The sequence below is a fragment of the Pyxicephalus adspersus genome, chromosome 3 (assembly GCF_032062135.1).
Source record: "Pyxicephalus adspersus chromosome 3, UCB_Pads_2.0, whole genome shotgun sequence".
Lineage (NCBI taxonomy): Eukaryota > Metazoa > Chordata > Amphibia > Anura > Pyxicephalidae > Pyxicephalus > Pyxicephalus adspersus.
This window is the reverse complement of record NC_092860.1, coordinates 91356353-91370520: the sequence shown is the minus strand read 5'-3', so window position 1 is coordinate 91370520 and position 14168 is coordinate 91356353. Positions and strand designations below refer to the sequence as shown.

The following is a 14168-nucleotide window of genomic DNA, read 5'->3' as shown; positions in this document are numbered from 1 at the left end:
CTAGCTTTAAGGAAATATCAGATATGGGGGGGGGGGGGGGCTGAGAGTTCTTGGCTCAACCCACCTTCCAAAATCTGGGTATAATTTAGTAGCACTAGGGAGTGTTATTTTATATTTTAAAGTGCTAATTTTGTGGGATTTTAACAGTATTTTTTATGTCATGTCAAGGAAAAACGTTGAATTTTTAAGTGTTGAAATTTGGGTAGTTCAATGAGCTTATGATGCAAACACAGTGGCACTCCAGTTCTCCAGGGCCAGAGAAATTTAAAGGCCTAAAGTCAGAATGGCCATATTTTTAAGAGATAAAGAAGGTAAAAGAAGGCAACAATACAAGATGAAATATGTTGTGCTGAAGAGACAATAAAATGACAAGGTCAGCTGTTGAAAGATTTCAGTATATTTATTACTAGACTTTCCTTCAAATGTTGAAGTTTTTTGATGACCCCAAATGTACAAAATCAAAGAAAAAGTAGAGACAGAAAAGGCTGGGGCTTTGTTTCCAGCAATTTCAATTTTTTTTATTTCAAATTTTGGTATCAAGAATTTTGGTGGATTAATCCAACATTCACATATTTCAAAAAGATACAGTTTACATAATAGTTACATGTATTAATCACTCCCATTTGAAATACCATGGGTAGTGGTGCCTTTGCAGCTATACAAAATAATCCCTAATTTAAATAAATAAAGCTGATATAACGTCTCTGTTTCCAAACGCGTTTCACTGATAGCTTCTTCAGGGGATATATTGAGAGTGTTCCAGTATGATGATTGAAAGGATTTTCATTTAGAAGTAGAGGGATTTCCCATATTAGGTTATATTTTAGTGTCCAAGATATCCAAGGCTTTGGAGGGGACTGTGCCTGATATCGCCATACCAGTTCAATTGCAAAAGTGTTGTGTGAGGCAGCCTGGATTCTAAATGAAAATTCTTTCAATCATCATACTGTACTGTAATACTTTGAAATTGCCAGAAACAAAGCCCCAGCTTTTTCGGTCTCTCCTTTCTCTTTGAGCTGCTGAAAGATGTTCTTGTTTTGCAGAACAATGCACCTGCTCAGAAGGCTCACAGGACGTTGAATGTTTTGAAGAATTTGGTCTTTGAGTGCATAGACAATGCACTCTAATCACCAGATCCAGGTCCGTCTAAATATTTTCTGTTTCTTTACTTAAAAATTTTTTGAAAGCTAGGATGTTAGCTAATGATATGGAGGTAATAGCAGCAGCAGAGCAATATTTCAGAGACCAAACATCAAAAACTTGAGAAATGTTGGGTTAATATGTAGAATAGCCATTAACAGTTCATCCCCTTCTTGGTCAGGCATACAACTGTTTAGCCCCCTGTTATCAAAAGGAGAGCAACCAATGTTAGCTTTATTACAAATGTACATTTTTATTTGCATTATATGCTCACTGACACCAGGAATATCATACCTTGAGCTCCAGGCCATTTTCAATTTATGAGCCTTCTACCAGTTTAATGTGAACCTACATCGGATTTGAATTTTCATAAGATCCAGTGCAGCAGTGTATTCTTTTTAAACATACAATGGTGGTAGTTTAGTGACATTTAAATATCTTAAAGCAGAATTTTTTTAAAAAAAACTGAATAAGAATGAATATACTGTTATAATACAGTATATTATAAAATAATCTTATAAGATTCAATCCAATGATTACCCATGCAGTACTATATTTATGACACTAGATGTCACTAAATGTCCTTAATCTGATGGCCAGTATCATTCAACCCTCTTCCCCTAAACCCTGGACTTGCCAAACTTGTGAATATACAGTGAAAAGAGAAGCAGCATATTTTATATCTTCCTAGAGAGGAATGTAAAGGTGACTACTTTTGACATTTTAATGGAAAAAAGTCTAAAGACTTGCAAAGCTAAAACTGACTATAAACTGTTGGTATAGTACATTTTAGGGAGAACTTCTGACTGCCAAAAAGCTCTCTGCCCCTGACTGATAGAAGTGCCCCTTGATTTCCACTATAACCATGAGCTAAGCTTTGTAGTTATGGCAAATAATGAAGAGCGCTATTATTGGCTGGTGGTTGCCAGCAACCACTCCACATTGTCCAATGCACATTTTTTTTGTGGGGAAGTCAATACACCTAACAGCATGTTTTTGTGATGTAGGAGCAAATGGGATTGCCTTAAGACAATTCACACTATCATGGGGTGGCATACAAACTTGATGCAGAGTGTGTCCTAGCAGAGATTCGAACCTGGGACCCCAGTGCTAGCCATTGGTGACAATATACGATCAACTCTAGTCCCCCTACTGATATTGAATAGTGAATGGTAATCCAGGTAAACGAATGATATCAGTGAGATGTCAAATGTTTTCCTTGCATAATCTGAATAGTGTATGGTCAGCTAATGACAGTCATATTCTTCATTTCCTGCTGCCCATTTGTGGTCACAGCTAATGATTTCCTCTGAGAACAAGAGATGTAACACAAGCCTGTGCAAACACAAGGGGGGCAAGATAAGACCTACAAAGTCCATGCTTCCAAAGCCTTTTCTTACAATACCACATTTGTTTAGAAAGGCGGGTTTGGGCTTTTTATTTATTACTGGTGGTGATGTGTTTTGTGTGCTTGTAACAGAATTCAAAATAATAAAATATACTTACATGATACTCCTCTCCATTCTGACAAAAGTCTGCATCATAGTCATTCATTTCATGTTTGTCTTCATCTCCATTTGTGGATGGACTGCTGTCACCAGTACTGCTCTGTGATGCACGACTGTTTCTGTCGCGGGAAGGCCGAGGTGAGACAAAGAGACTGAGGTCATCAAAGTCTTCATCACAAAAAGCGCTATCAGATGAATCTTTTTGCTGCCTTCCCGGGTTGTACGGCTTCAGGAATGAGGAGTAGACGTATCCCTGCATTACTGCAAAAATATATGTAGGGAAAAATTACACATAGCCATGAACAGGCAGAATAAACTTAATGTGATCATTTTACAGTGTTATATATGTTCAGATAAAATAAATTTACACCTAAATACTGCTGATTGATACATTTTAACATTTAATAAACACAATGTATTCTTCCTATTATTAGGAATTTGTTTTAAGGAACAATAAACTGAGATACATAAACTAAATAAATATAACTAAACCCTTACCCCTAAAAACTGTAACCAGGCAGGTAATTATTTTACAGAAGTTCATAAAACAACCTTACCTGCCTGATCACTGTTTTTTAAAATACACTCAATAACTCGATAACAGTCAGATAAGTGTGTTTTATTGCAGAAGTGATATCACCTGTCCCTTCTGTAATTATAAACCTGCCTAATCACAGACTTTTTTGGAGAATAATTGTTTTTGCTATAGGCCTGACTGAACAATTAAAAAACAGGGAAGTTGGGATTTATCAAAGTTTTGGCTGGGGCTGAGCGTTTTAGGATTGGCTGTGAATACAGAATCTGCTGAGGTGCCTATAGACATGCAAATATCCGCTCCTGCAGAATCTGCTAATGTACATTTCATATCTCTGGGTGCCTTTAGTTCTCCAGCCACACTTTATTTTGCAGTAGGCTGAAAATGAAGCGGCTGCACTTTTTGCCATAAAAATAAATGCTCAGTGCATGTTTAATGTTCTGTAATTACAGTTGGAAGCCATTCTCTAGTTGCTTAGTAAGAAGTAAACCACTGTGCTCAGATAGTGGAACGGAGTGATATCCACACAAAAGAAAGTCAATATTTGATTGAGTGTTCTATTACTTACATCCTGTGTCCACAAACCACCTGCTGGTGCTTCCCAAAGGGTCCTTGTACTCAACAATAGCCACCAGCTCCCCTTCATACAGATCTATATCCTGGTCCTGGGAAGCATTGCACTTGCGCTTTGCTTGGTAAAGTTTATCTGCACCATAGGTAGACAATAGTTTGCACCTGTGGCTCTCCGTCTGGCGAGGTAGTTCAGGCTTAATGGAAAACAAAGGCAGGAGTTATCGACCGGTGCATTTACAAACATGCTAATGAGGAATGGAATATGTAGTTGTCAAGTCTCACTAATAGAATGTTTAACTATAAATTTGCTGTGCATTACTGTATTATATAAGGAACTAAATACAGAAAAAGTTATGGATTAGGAATATGAATTAGGATTTCCAAGGCAGCTAAAGAAAGTTAATCATATGTTGTCTGCCTGTTTATATAACAACTCCAATCAAAGCAGACCCTTTTTTTCTTCATACTGTTTTTTATACAAATCATTGGATCTTTTACATTTTTTGAAGATGGGCTAAACACAATTTGTTTATAATTTCTGGATGTGGGAGGGTTCTATATCATGCTGGTATTTAAACTACTATACTAGATACTTAAACTAGTCTGTAATAACTCCACAGACATACAATACAGTGTTTTAAAAAAAAAACATTGCAACTCATAGTAGAGCATAACCATGATTTGTGATGCACAGCAACATGTGTGTCAGGCAGATGCATTATTTTTATTCTAAGCAAATAATGCCCCATTATTCACATTATTATTATTCCTGGACAAAATTTGTTCAGTAAACACACTGAAATTTTACATAATAATCAAGTATATGTTTTCCTATTTTCAATACTCAAATTTTAAATTAGTAATTAACATATAACACTCAATAACATTAAATAATTAAATTATATAAAAAAAAAAGGAGATGTATGTTCTTGTGATGGGACTTTGAGTATGCTCTGTAGTACCTACACATAGCCTGAAGATGTCACTATTGCTATAGATGGCTTTTTGTGCAGAAATGTTGCAGTGTTATGCAGTAACTCACATCAACCACTTATAAATCAGATTTCAAGTGGACAATGATGCATTTTAATTTGCTATAATATATTCCTGATAATGACTAATCTATGCACTCTATTACTAAATAAAGCCATAATGTGTAACTATCATCAGAGCATCATCATATAGAGCAGGACCAACTTAGATAATTTGGTAAAGGGTCTTCACACTAAAAATCACAATAAAAGAATAACTTACCAGGGGAGATAAAGTCTTCTTCCGCTCAAAGCTTAGTTTTCTCTCAATAAAGGTGCCATTGTTGTTATCCTTCATAAAGTTTAGGTTTTGTAGCTCATCCATAATTCGTTGCTGAACTTCTACCACATTTACAGAGAAGACCTGTCATAAAATAATTCAAATGATGAAAAATCACTTACTGGTACATGATCATTTGTTTCCCAGCTCTCTCCTATTAGACCCAAATCCCCCAGTCCTGTTCAAATGTCAAGCCCCACTACTGTCTTTCTTGTAGGTCAAAATTTATCTAATGAATGGTGTAGCTATAGGTGTGTTTATGTTGCTCCTAACTATTTCATATTGCCCTATAAAAATTTGATAAGTTTTGGATTGGTTTTCCAGCTCCCATTGCCATAATGATTTCACCTCCAACCTGTGGTTTTGTGACTTCATTCAGCTAGGGACCAATGCCATGACATCACTGCCAAGAGAGGAAAAGCAACACACACACATATATAGTTGTTTTTTTTTTTGTTTTGTTTATTTATTGAAAAAATTAAAGTAAGTAACTATTGCATATTTTCATATTTTTCCCATGCTTCTAATGTTCTGACGCTTGTAATTAACCTGTTTACATAGTTCAGTAGCTGAAAATAAAATTCACAAAAACATATTACAGCTGTGACCATGACTATTTTTAGCTGCTTAGCTCATTGTTAAAGCTCCTATTCAAAGCCACATGTTCCAGACAGGGCTGACATCAAATTTCAGCACCCCATACCATGTAAATTGCCTGGGCCCCCCTACTCCAAATAGAACTCCTAAATCAGAATTGCAAAAGGCATTTTTTGATTGGGGCCCAGTAGAGAGGTACTGCTTGCCCCCCCCCCCCCCAAACACTAATGGTGGCCTGACAAAACATTTCCCACCAAATCAAATTTCTTTTACCTCTATTACCCCAAACACTAATGGTGGCCTGAGCCTATACTATTGTATTTGTGGATTGTCAGTAATCTAAGGCCAACAATCCAATATATTTCATATATATATATATATATATATATATATATATTTTTTATTTTTTTTTTCTTTATCCATTGAACAAAAAAAGGTCCCAAAGGGATTTCATGGTTCATTTTATTTAGCATATGCATGTTCATTTTCTGATGATTGTATCTTGATTATGTGTATAGTTTGTAATTCTAGATGTACACAGGGCAGCCATTTGTGCTCATTACATAGGAGGACAAAATTTTCTGCATTGAAGTACACAATGGAAGTCAATGGGTCAGCTGACCTATATAAAGAACAACATTTTCCCTGTGTGTCTCATATCTGATCTCAGCAGTTGTTAGGCAGAAACAGTAAAATTCCACCAAGCCACTAGTGACCAGTCTGCAAATCTCTATATCTAACAGTGATAAGAATAAGTACAAATGTGAAAGGGACATCAAAATTTATTAAAGGTACTAATAACTCAGAATATGTGCTTACAAAATATACACTTCAATGAAAAGTTTAACCCAATGAAATAAAAATATTAGGATGGTTAGAAATGACCAGCGCAATATTTCCACCTAACCCACCAACCAGTTATTTACCGTAGCAACGTCATTTATTCCAGTTCATTCACTAGGCCTAAGGCTGGTGATCAGAAACTGCTCAGAAAAAGAAGAAGCCATGGGATGTTTAATCCTTGCAACCCTTTAACCTTATAATTGTAGAGAAAACCCCTGCTAGCTCTGACCTATACCGGTCTATGCCCTTTTCATGTAATGTTCTTTGCTCTTCTGACACCTCTGCTCCTCTGGTATAAAAGAAAAGAGAGGTCTGGACGCTATTTTACATAATTACCAATACAGAATTGACGGTAATTCAAACGGCATGGTATATGTTCCACAAACATAGATTGCAAAGAGAAATTCCTTGAAGAACCTCAAGCCCGTCTCCTGAAACTGATTTTTTTTTTGTTCCTGGGATGATGATCTGCTATGAATAAATGTCAGGTAAAGTAAAAGGATTCACGCTACGCAGGCAGAAGATATATGAGCAAAGTGATTGGCTGTGGCTGTGTGGATACCAAGCTGTTTGGAATTCAGCTCAGCTCTATGGGGATTGAGCAGGATATAAACCGGAAGCTGATAAGCTTGAGGCAACACAGATAAGCTGCTTCTTTTTGTGGCTTATCAGTATACTAAGACCCATGTGACTGCTGATACTTCTTGCATCCTATTGTTTAACTCCCTTGCTAATACAAAGCCTCAGAAGGCATTGTTGTGCTAATTATCATGCAGTGTCCAGGTTCACTGGGAGACATGGAGTTAATCCGGGACTAGAGCCAAACAGATGTGAACATACAGAAAGGTGCGCAGAGATAGAGAGGAGAAAAGCATGCTGGTTTACTATATTGGCTCTATTATCTCCAGATATTGTATTTATCTGAACGGCTTTAATGTGAAAATCACCAATACCAGCATGCATGAAATCTGTTGTGTTTTATACTTATGAAGCATAGGGGGATAGGTGCAGAACAAACCCGACCTATTCAGTGGATGCTAATATGAAATATTATCCTAAATATAAGGTCCACAGTGCTATTGAAAAAATAGGCAAATACATAAATATTGTACAACTGTATTTTTTAAAACTTGAGAGTTTGGATTCTGGCATGGTTTCCATATTACTTATACTGAAGATATGTTTATTGATAATACTTTATATGCAGATTTGTATCCACAAGAGGGTGCACCTATCTCTTAGTTCTACTTTCCCCATCATTATGGAACAAAAACTGTTTGAAACTCCTGCAAATGATAAGCATGGTAAGAATTGTGTGGTGGTTTTCCAAATTGTGCTCAATATGAACTAAACATGCCTTTAGACACTCTGCCAGCTTTTACTAAAACTTAGCTGTCTTATCAGATATACCAATATAGTTTTTTTGCTGCTGATCTGCAAAATCTTAGTGTGTAACAGTCAAAAACATTTTTGATAGTGTAAGTAACCCTGAATTTACTAAAAGTGCTTTTATTGCTGGCACCAGGTTTATTATGTTGAGAACCATTACCACCTCCACTCCATACAAGTGCTTTATAACATGACATAATGACATCTTTCCTGGGTATAACTTTCAAAAATGCTGAGAATTGTAATGTGAATGGATGATTTAACAGTACAGTCTTCATGTTCTCACTGTCTTTTTAAAAAAGTGCTTCTTTTTTTTATACATATCACTTACCGTAAATGTGTTAGCAGTGTGTGAGCAAGACTCCTTGGCAGTAGACATGATTTCTTTCACCAGGGCTATGAAGAAGTAGAAGCAGTTGAAAAGGATACTGCGTGCAGCCTTGTTAAACACTTGTAGCTCCTCCAGCAGCTGTGCATTGAGGGCCTCATAGTCTTTCTTTGCCTGGTCCAACTGAGAGTCAGCCGGTCTCTGAAGGCAACTGTGATAGTCCAGAAGTTTATCATAGCGTTTCTGGATCAGCTTCTGAGGTGTGGAAAACATGGACTGCAAAGCACTCAACGGTGTACAGACTAGGCGATCCAATTTGCAGACCTAGCAAACAAATATCATTTTATGATATGCACCATGCACGCAGAACCCTACAAGCCTCCAGATCTTCGTTGACCCACCTTCAGACCCTAAGACACACCATTACAGACAAACATCTGGCACACAGGAATCCGCACAAACAGTGTGCACTCGCATAACAACTAAAGCTAATTCCTAGACTATTAGAACGTTTTTTTCTTTGACTTCACATTACTTTAAAGATCTGTTCTTCAATGTACTTTTTTCCGTATTTAACTTTTTGCAAATCAGAATTATTTTCAGTGCATATACAGTAAAGGCATCATATTCTTTTCTGGGCAAGAAATTGAAAGCAATTATGATACCGTTTTTAAAGTTCTCCCCACAAAGCAAACACTTATTGCTATCCACGCTGCTGATCTTTGCTGCACTAAAGAACCTCCAGACTTTAGGAAATGTTGGATGCCTGGTCCTCCTCTGCATATTATGATTCTTTTCCCCATTCTCTATATCAGTAATGTGTCCTGTAGAGGTGTAGGGGACAAAAGCTTGAACTAAGGTATGCAGCGGGAATGCCAATATCTGATACTCTGGGGAGTATTGCAGGTAAAAGACCTTTTAAAAAACTTCTACACTGTGGAGTTTAGTGGCACAGATAAAAATTGCTTCTTTTACAGGAAGAATTACTTTTTCTTTTTTAACACAGTGGCATAGTTACTTTTAAACTAAACTAATCCGAAAAACAATAGTGAACAGGCGGGTTCTTTATTGCAGAAGGGACTTGTCATGTCTATTCTGAAATAAGTCATACCTGTTTTGTTATTTAACTCTCACCTCTCTTCTCCATCGCTAGAGCAGATATAGTTACATAGTTACATAGTAGGTTAGGTTGAAAAAAGACATAAGTCCATCAAGTTCAACCGTAGGGAAATAAACATATCCCAGATATAAAACTCTATAAGACATAGTTGGTCCAGAGGAAGGCAAAAAAAAACCCTGGTACAATTTGCTTCAACAGGGGAAAAAAAAATTACTTCCTGATTCCATGAGGCAATCAGATGTTCCCTGGATCAACAGTCACTGTTATTTTTACTTTAAAGCCTTAATACCCAGTTATATTCTGTGCTTCTAGCAAAACATCCAGCTTTTTCTTAAAGCAATCTCTAGTAGTTGCTGAAACTACTTCCTGAGGGAGCCGATTCCACATTTTCACAGACCTTACAGTGAAGAATCCTTTCCTTATCTGGAGCTTAAACTTCTTTTCCTCCAGACGCAAAGAGTGCCCTCTTGTTCTTTGTAATGATCTCAAAGTGAATAATGGGGAAGAGAGTTCTCTATATGGACCGTTTATATATTTATACAGGGTGATCCCCCTTAAATGTCTCTTCTCAAGGGAGAATAGATTCAGTTCAGCTAATCTCTCCTCATAGCTGAGCTCCTCCGTTCCTTTTATTAATTTAGTTGCCCTTCTCTGCACTCTCTCCAATTCCACAATGTCCTCTGTGAACTGGTGCCCAAAACTGGACTGCATATTCCAGATGTGGTCTGACCAATGCTTTGTACAGGGGCAGGATTATGTCTCCATCTCTGCAGTCTATTCCTCTTTTAATACAAGAAAGTACTTTACTAGCTTTGGATATTGCAGCTTGGCTTTGCATGCTATTATTAAGTCTATGATCTACCAGAACCCCCAGATCCTTTTTTATTTCTGACTCCCTCAAATGTATTCTGCCCAATCAAACAGTACATATCTTCACCTAGTTCTTCTATTGCAGGTTTGTAAGCTTCAGCCTTCTCAATTAGCTATCCGAAATGATGTACCTGTTGTTCATGAGCATGGGAGTTCAATAATTTCCATCAGCCAGCTATGCCTGGACTGTAAACTGAGCACAGCTCACTGTATGTAACAGTGAACATTGTAAACAGCAAGTTTTTTTATTTGCAGAAGAGACATAGTCTGACTCTTCTGAAATAGGAAATCTGTTTACGCACAATATAATAATTTTTACCAAAAAGTACAACATGATGGAAAATGTTTTATTGAATATTGCAGATTTATATCATCTCTGAAAGCTTCATAGCTTTTGTGCTTTAAAGGCAACCTATCATATAAGAATTATATACAGGCCGACATTGCTAACTTCTCTGAAAATACTAGTTGCCAAGCTTGTTTTACCGATTCTCTGGTATCAAATCGTGGTCATTATTGGTAGCCTCAATACTTTTCTGATGACAGGTACTATTTAATCTCATACACCATTATGTTTTTTGCTCTCTGTATGAATATAAACTCAACCTGAACAATTACAGCTGTCAGGTGGATCATTTTGAGCTGATGTGATTAGAGCTCTGCACTGGGGAGGTAATGTATTTCTTAATTGCCTTATCCCATACATATCCAATACATATAGACACATATAAATCTAAACGATATGGTATAGAGTGCTGTTATCTTAGTATCATGTTCATTACACTATGGATATGCATACAAATCTTTCTGTCAACAGGCCAGTCTTAAGCATCTTTCTTTTGATTTTCAGGCTGATGTTTTGGAAATGTATGTATAATTACACTGATTAATTTGGACATCTATCCAGAAATGTAATCAATCTTTTAACTAACCTGGCTTTATTAATTAAAACTTTTATTTTTGAAGAATAAAAAATACTTGAGAGGTTTCCTTTAAAGAAGTGCAAGCATTAGTGAATATATTACGTAATTTTTCTACTTTTGGACAGAGTAGGGAAGAGTTAACATTGCTGTCAGGTTTTCTTTCACAGAGACATATTGTTCTGCACAAACACCTCATTAGCCTGCAATTCATGGTGACACCATGTAAAAGTAGTATAAACGTCAGCACTTATGTTTCTATTGAAAAGCCAAATGATTTGTGTTTCTGTCCACCCAGTTCTTGGATATACCCAGTCTTATCAGACAGCATAACCTGGAGACTTGGCTTTTCTTTACTACAGTTAAGTAATACAATTAGGTTTATTGTCCTCTTCCCCAGCCTTTGATTGGGTAATAAAGGAGCAGCAACAGACTTATGAATGTACCTCTCTGTAACTTTGCTTTTTCATATCAGCTTATCCCTTAAAAGGACATAAGCACTGCAACACACACTTGTGCTGCTTCTCCCTTTTTAACTTTAGAGCTGTACACATGTCAAAATTAACATTTGTGATTGTTTCCAACAACACTAGAATAAATACTGTACATAAATTTCTGTTCAATTCTATGGAGAGGCAAGTGGGGAGGACAAGCAGGAGGCACCTTGCTGCGTCCTTTCCCATGGAAAATAACAATGGTCATTCCTCGTTGGTTGCTTAGTTATACGCCATAGTGGATTGCTAAAGACGTCAGGGGATTGCTGTAAACAGGCTTTGAGACAATCATGAACATTAATCTCAGGTAAAAATTTTATCTAGCATGTGTACATAGACTATGCTCTGCTTCACATGAGGTTACAACCCACTGATATCAAGTCAGATACATATACTTTCACTAGATAAATCTTAAAACCAAATTCATTAATATAACAAAATCTGCATAAATTGATATTTTTTGTTATTCTACACAGAGTTCTGCTTTACATATGTTATGCCCTAAAATGAAAAACAACAAAGCCTTGTGCACATTGAAAAATAAAATTCTGTATGTGCTCTAGATTTCCCTTTACTGTTATTGAACCGAATGGCTAAATATGCTCAAGCACACAGCAAAGTGTTAGCTGGAATGAATGTGGACTGCATTTCCTGTACACGGTTCACTCTAAGGACCCATTCATGTATATTGCTCCACAGGAATCTATCTAATGTGCCAACAAGGAACTTTTGATGCCGGCACTGCATCTATCACCTGTATGAAAACATTTTTTCCTCTCAAGTTTATATTAGACTCACCAGCTGCTCATACTGTAATCCCAAACTGCTTTGCAGATTTAAGTCTTGATGCTTTTCTTGGGATTCATCATGCAATATGTCCTGTAATTCCACAACATTCTGGCCAACCAGAGGCAAAGCATCCTAAAATAAATAATATTAAGAAAGTCATTTTATTCTTACCAAAGCACAGCTGGTATATAATTGCTGGCAGGCCCAGGTGCTGCCTATTTTTTTGTCTTCCTACTCAACCCCAAATTCCATAAAGTTTTGGTTTGAAAATTTCAACTAACTTCCTTGGTTAAGAACCTGTCCATGCCCTCCCACCTCCTGCTTTGCACTATTAGCACTCAACTGTGCAAGATTATTAAAATCTTCATACCAGGTTCCTTGGGACACGCGACTCCCAGGGTGCTCAATAGGCTGGTTTAGGATTTTTGAAATTCATCTCTGACCATTGTTTTATACATTATCAGACATGTTTAGTAAGGTATTGTAAAACCACAACCACAACATACAAAATAAACTTTGTATTATAGGCAATAATTTTGCACCTTGCTATAGTTCATTTGAAAGATTATTTGTTATTTCTGCACTCTGTGTTGTAACTACTTGACTTAAAAAATGTATATTTCAGTAGCACCCTATATACCAGTATAATAGGATCATAGAAGCAAGTAAAAGAATCCTTACTTAAGAACTCACCTGCAAATATTGTATGGTGCAAGAAATATTCTTCACACACAATCTGACAGTCTTCTCCAAATTCCTGAATCTTTTTTCTTCTTTGTTAAATATTTGGTCTTTCACCTACAATGTATTCCAAAATACAATGGTGTTATTTGACCCCTCATTTGAAATATGTTTGAACACTATTGCAGTATGTTGCCTGCAGGGGTGTAGTGGGGTGGGCATGCACACTTTTTTTCGGGAATGGGCATGCGTGCCCACACTTATTTTGCAAAGAATTATTTGGTGGTCTGCGGATCTGGATAGTCCGCCCCCCCCCACGGGGTCAGGAGAAGGACCCCGCTTGGGGGGCGCACTGGCCAGAGCCGTGGACCATGTCTGCCATATTGGCTTGCAGGCTCCGTGTGGTGGGCAGGTTGTCTCTCTGGACACAACCTGGCCTCTTTCCCATTGTAGGATAAGACCTGTGATGGGAGAGTGGGCTACTTCTGGTATCATGACTTCAATCTGGAGGAGGTTTCTTCCCCTTTAAGTGACACAAAGGCTCGCCATAGATAGTACCACATTAACACTCTAAATTTCACCTTCTCAACAACCCATATCATATGTGCTTTGTATTGCCCATCTCAGGGCCTAACATGTAAGAATCACATGCCTTGTACATGCCTTGTCCACATTTACTATTCATAGATAAAAAACAAGAAGAACAGTCAGTACAAGACAGCAGAAAAAACAGGAAATGGAAATGCGGCTTTTCCAATCCACTGGTTCAGCTTCAGTTTCAAGTGCAATAAAATGAATCTCACAGATAACTCAGCTTACCTGTTCTCCTCCAGTCAGTATCTTCAGGTGGCTGGTCACTCTTTTGGATTTCTTTGTAATTGAGTGAATACTGAGCTTGGAAAGTTTGTCTTTCATTGATTCCTCTTCATCTACCCTCCTGTACTTCAGCACTGAAAATATATCAAATATCAAAAGGCATGAAATATTACCAGACTGATGTTAAAGGGCAAACCCTTTCTGTAATGTTATATTGACATTCTTGTCAAAATATGACCCAATAATCACAGATG

At 37.1% G+C, this 14168-nt stretch overlaps 1 protein-coding gene across 1 annotated transcript in view; it reads right to left on the bottom strand.

The window, feature by feature from the left end:
- Window positions 1-14168, bottom strand: part of ARHGEF38 (Rho guanine nucleotide exchange factor 38) — a 49622-nt gene that overhangs the window by 3819 nt on the left and 31635 nt on the right. Inside the window, exons 7-13 of the mRNA XM_072405662.1 lie at window positions 13918-14048; window positions 13111-13215; window positions 12427-12549; window positions 8228-8548; window positions 5011-5151; window positions 3752-3950; window positions 2647-2909 (exon numbers count right to left, since the gene is read on the bottom strand). Of these exons, the coding sequence (XP_072261763.1) occupies window positions 2647-2909; window positions 3752-3950; window positions 5011-5151; window positions 8228-8548; window positions 12427-12549; window positions 13111-13215; window positions 13918-14048 (1283 nt within the window). The remainder of the gene's footprint in view (window positions 1-2646; window positions 2910-3751; window positions 3951-5010; window positions 5152-8227; window positions 8549-12426; window positions 12550-13110; window positions 13216-13917; window positions 14049-14168) is intronic.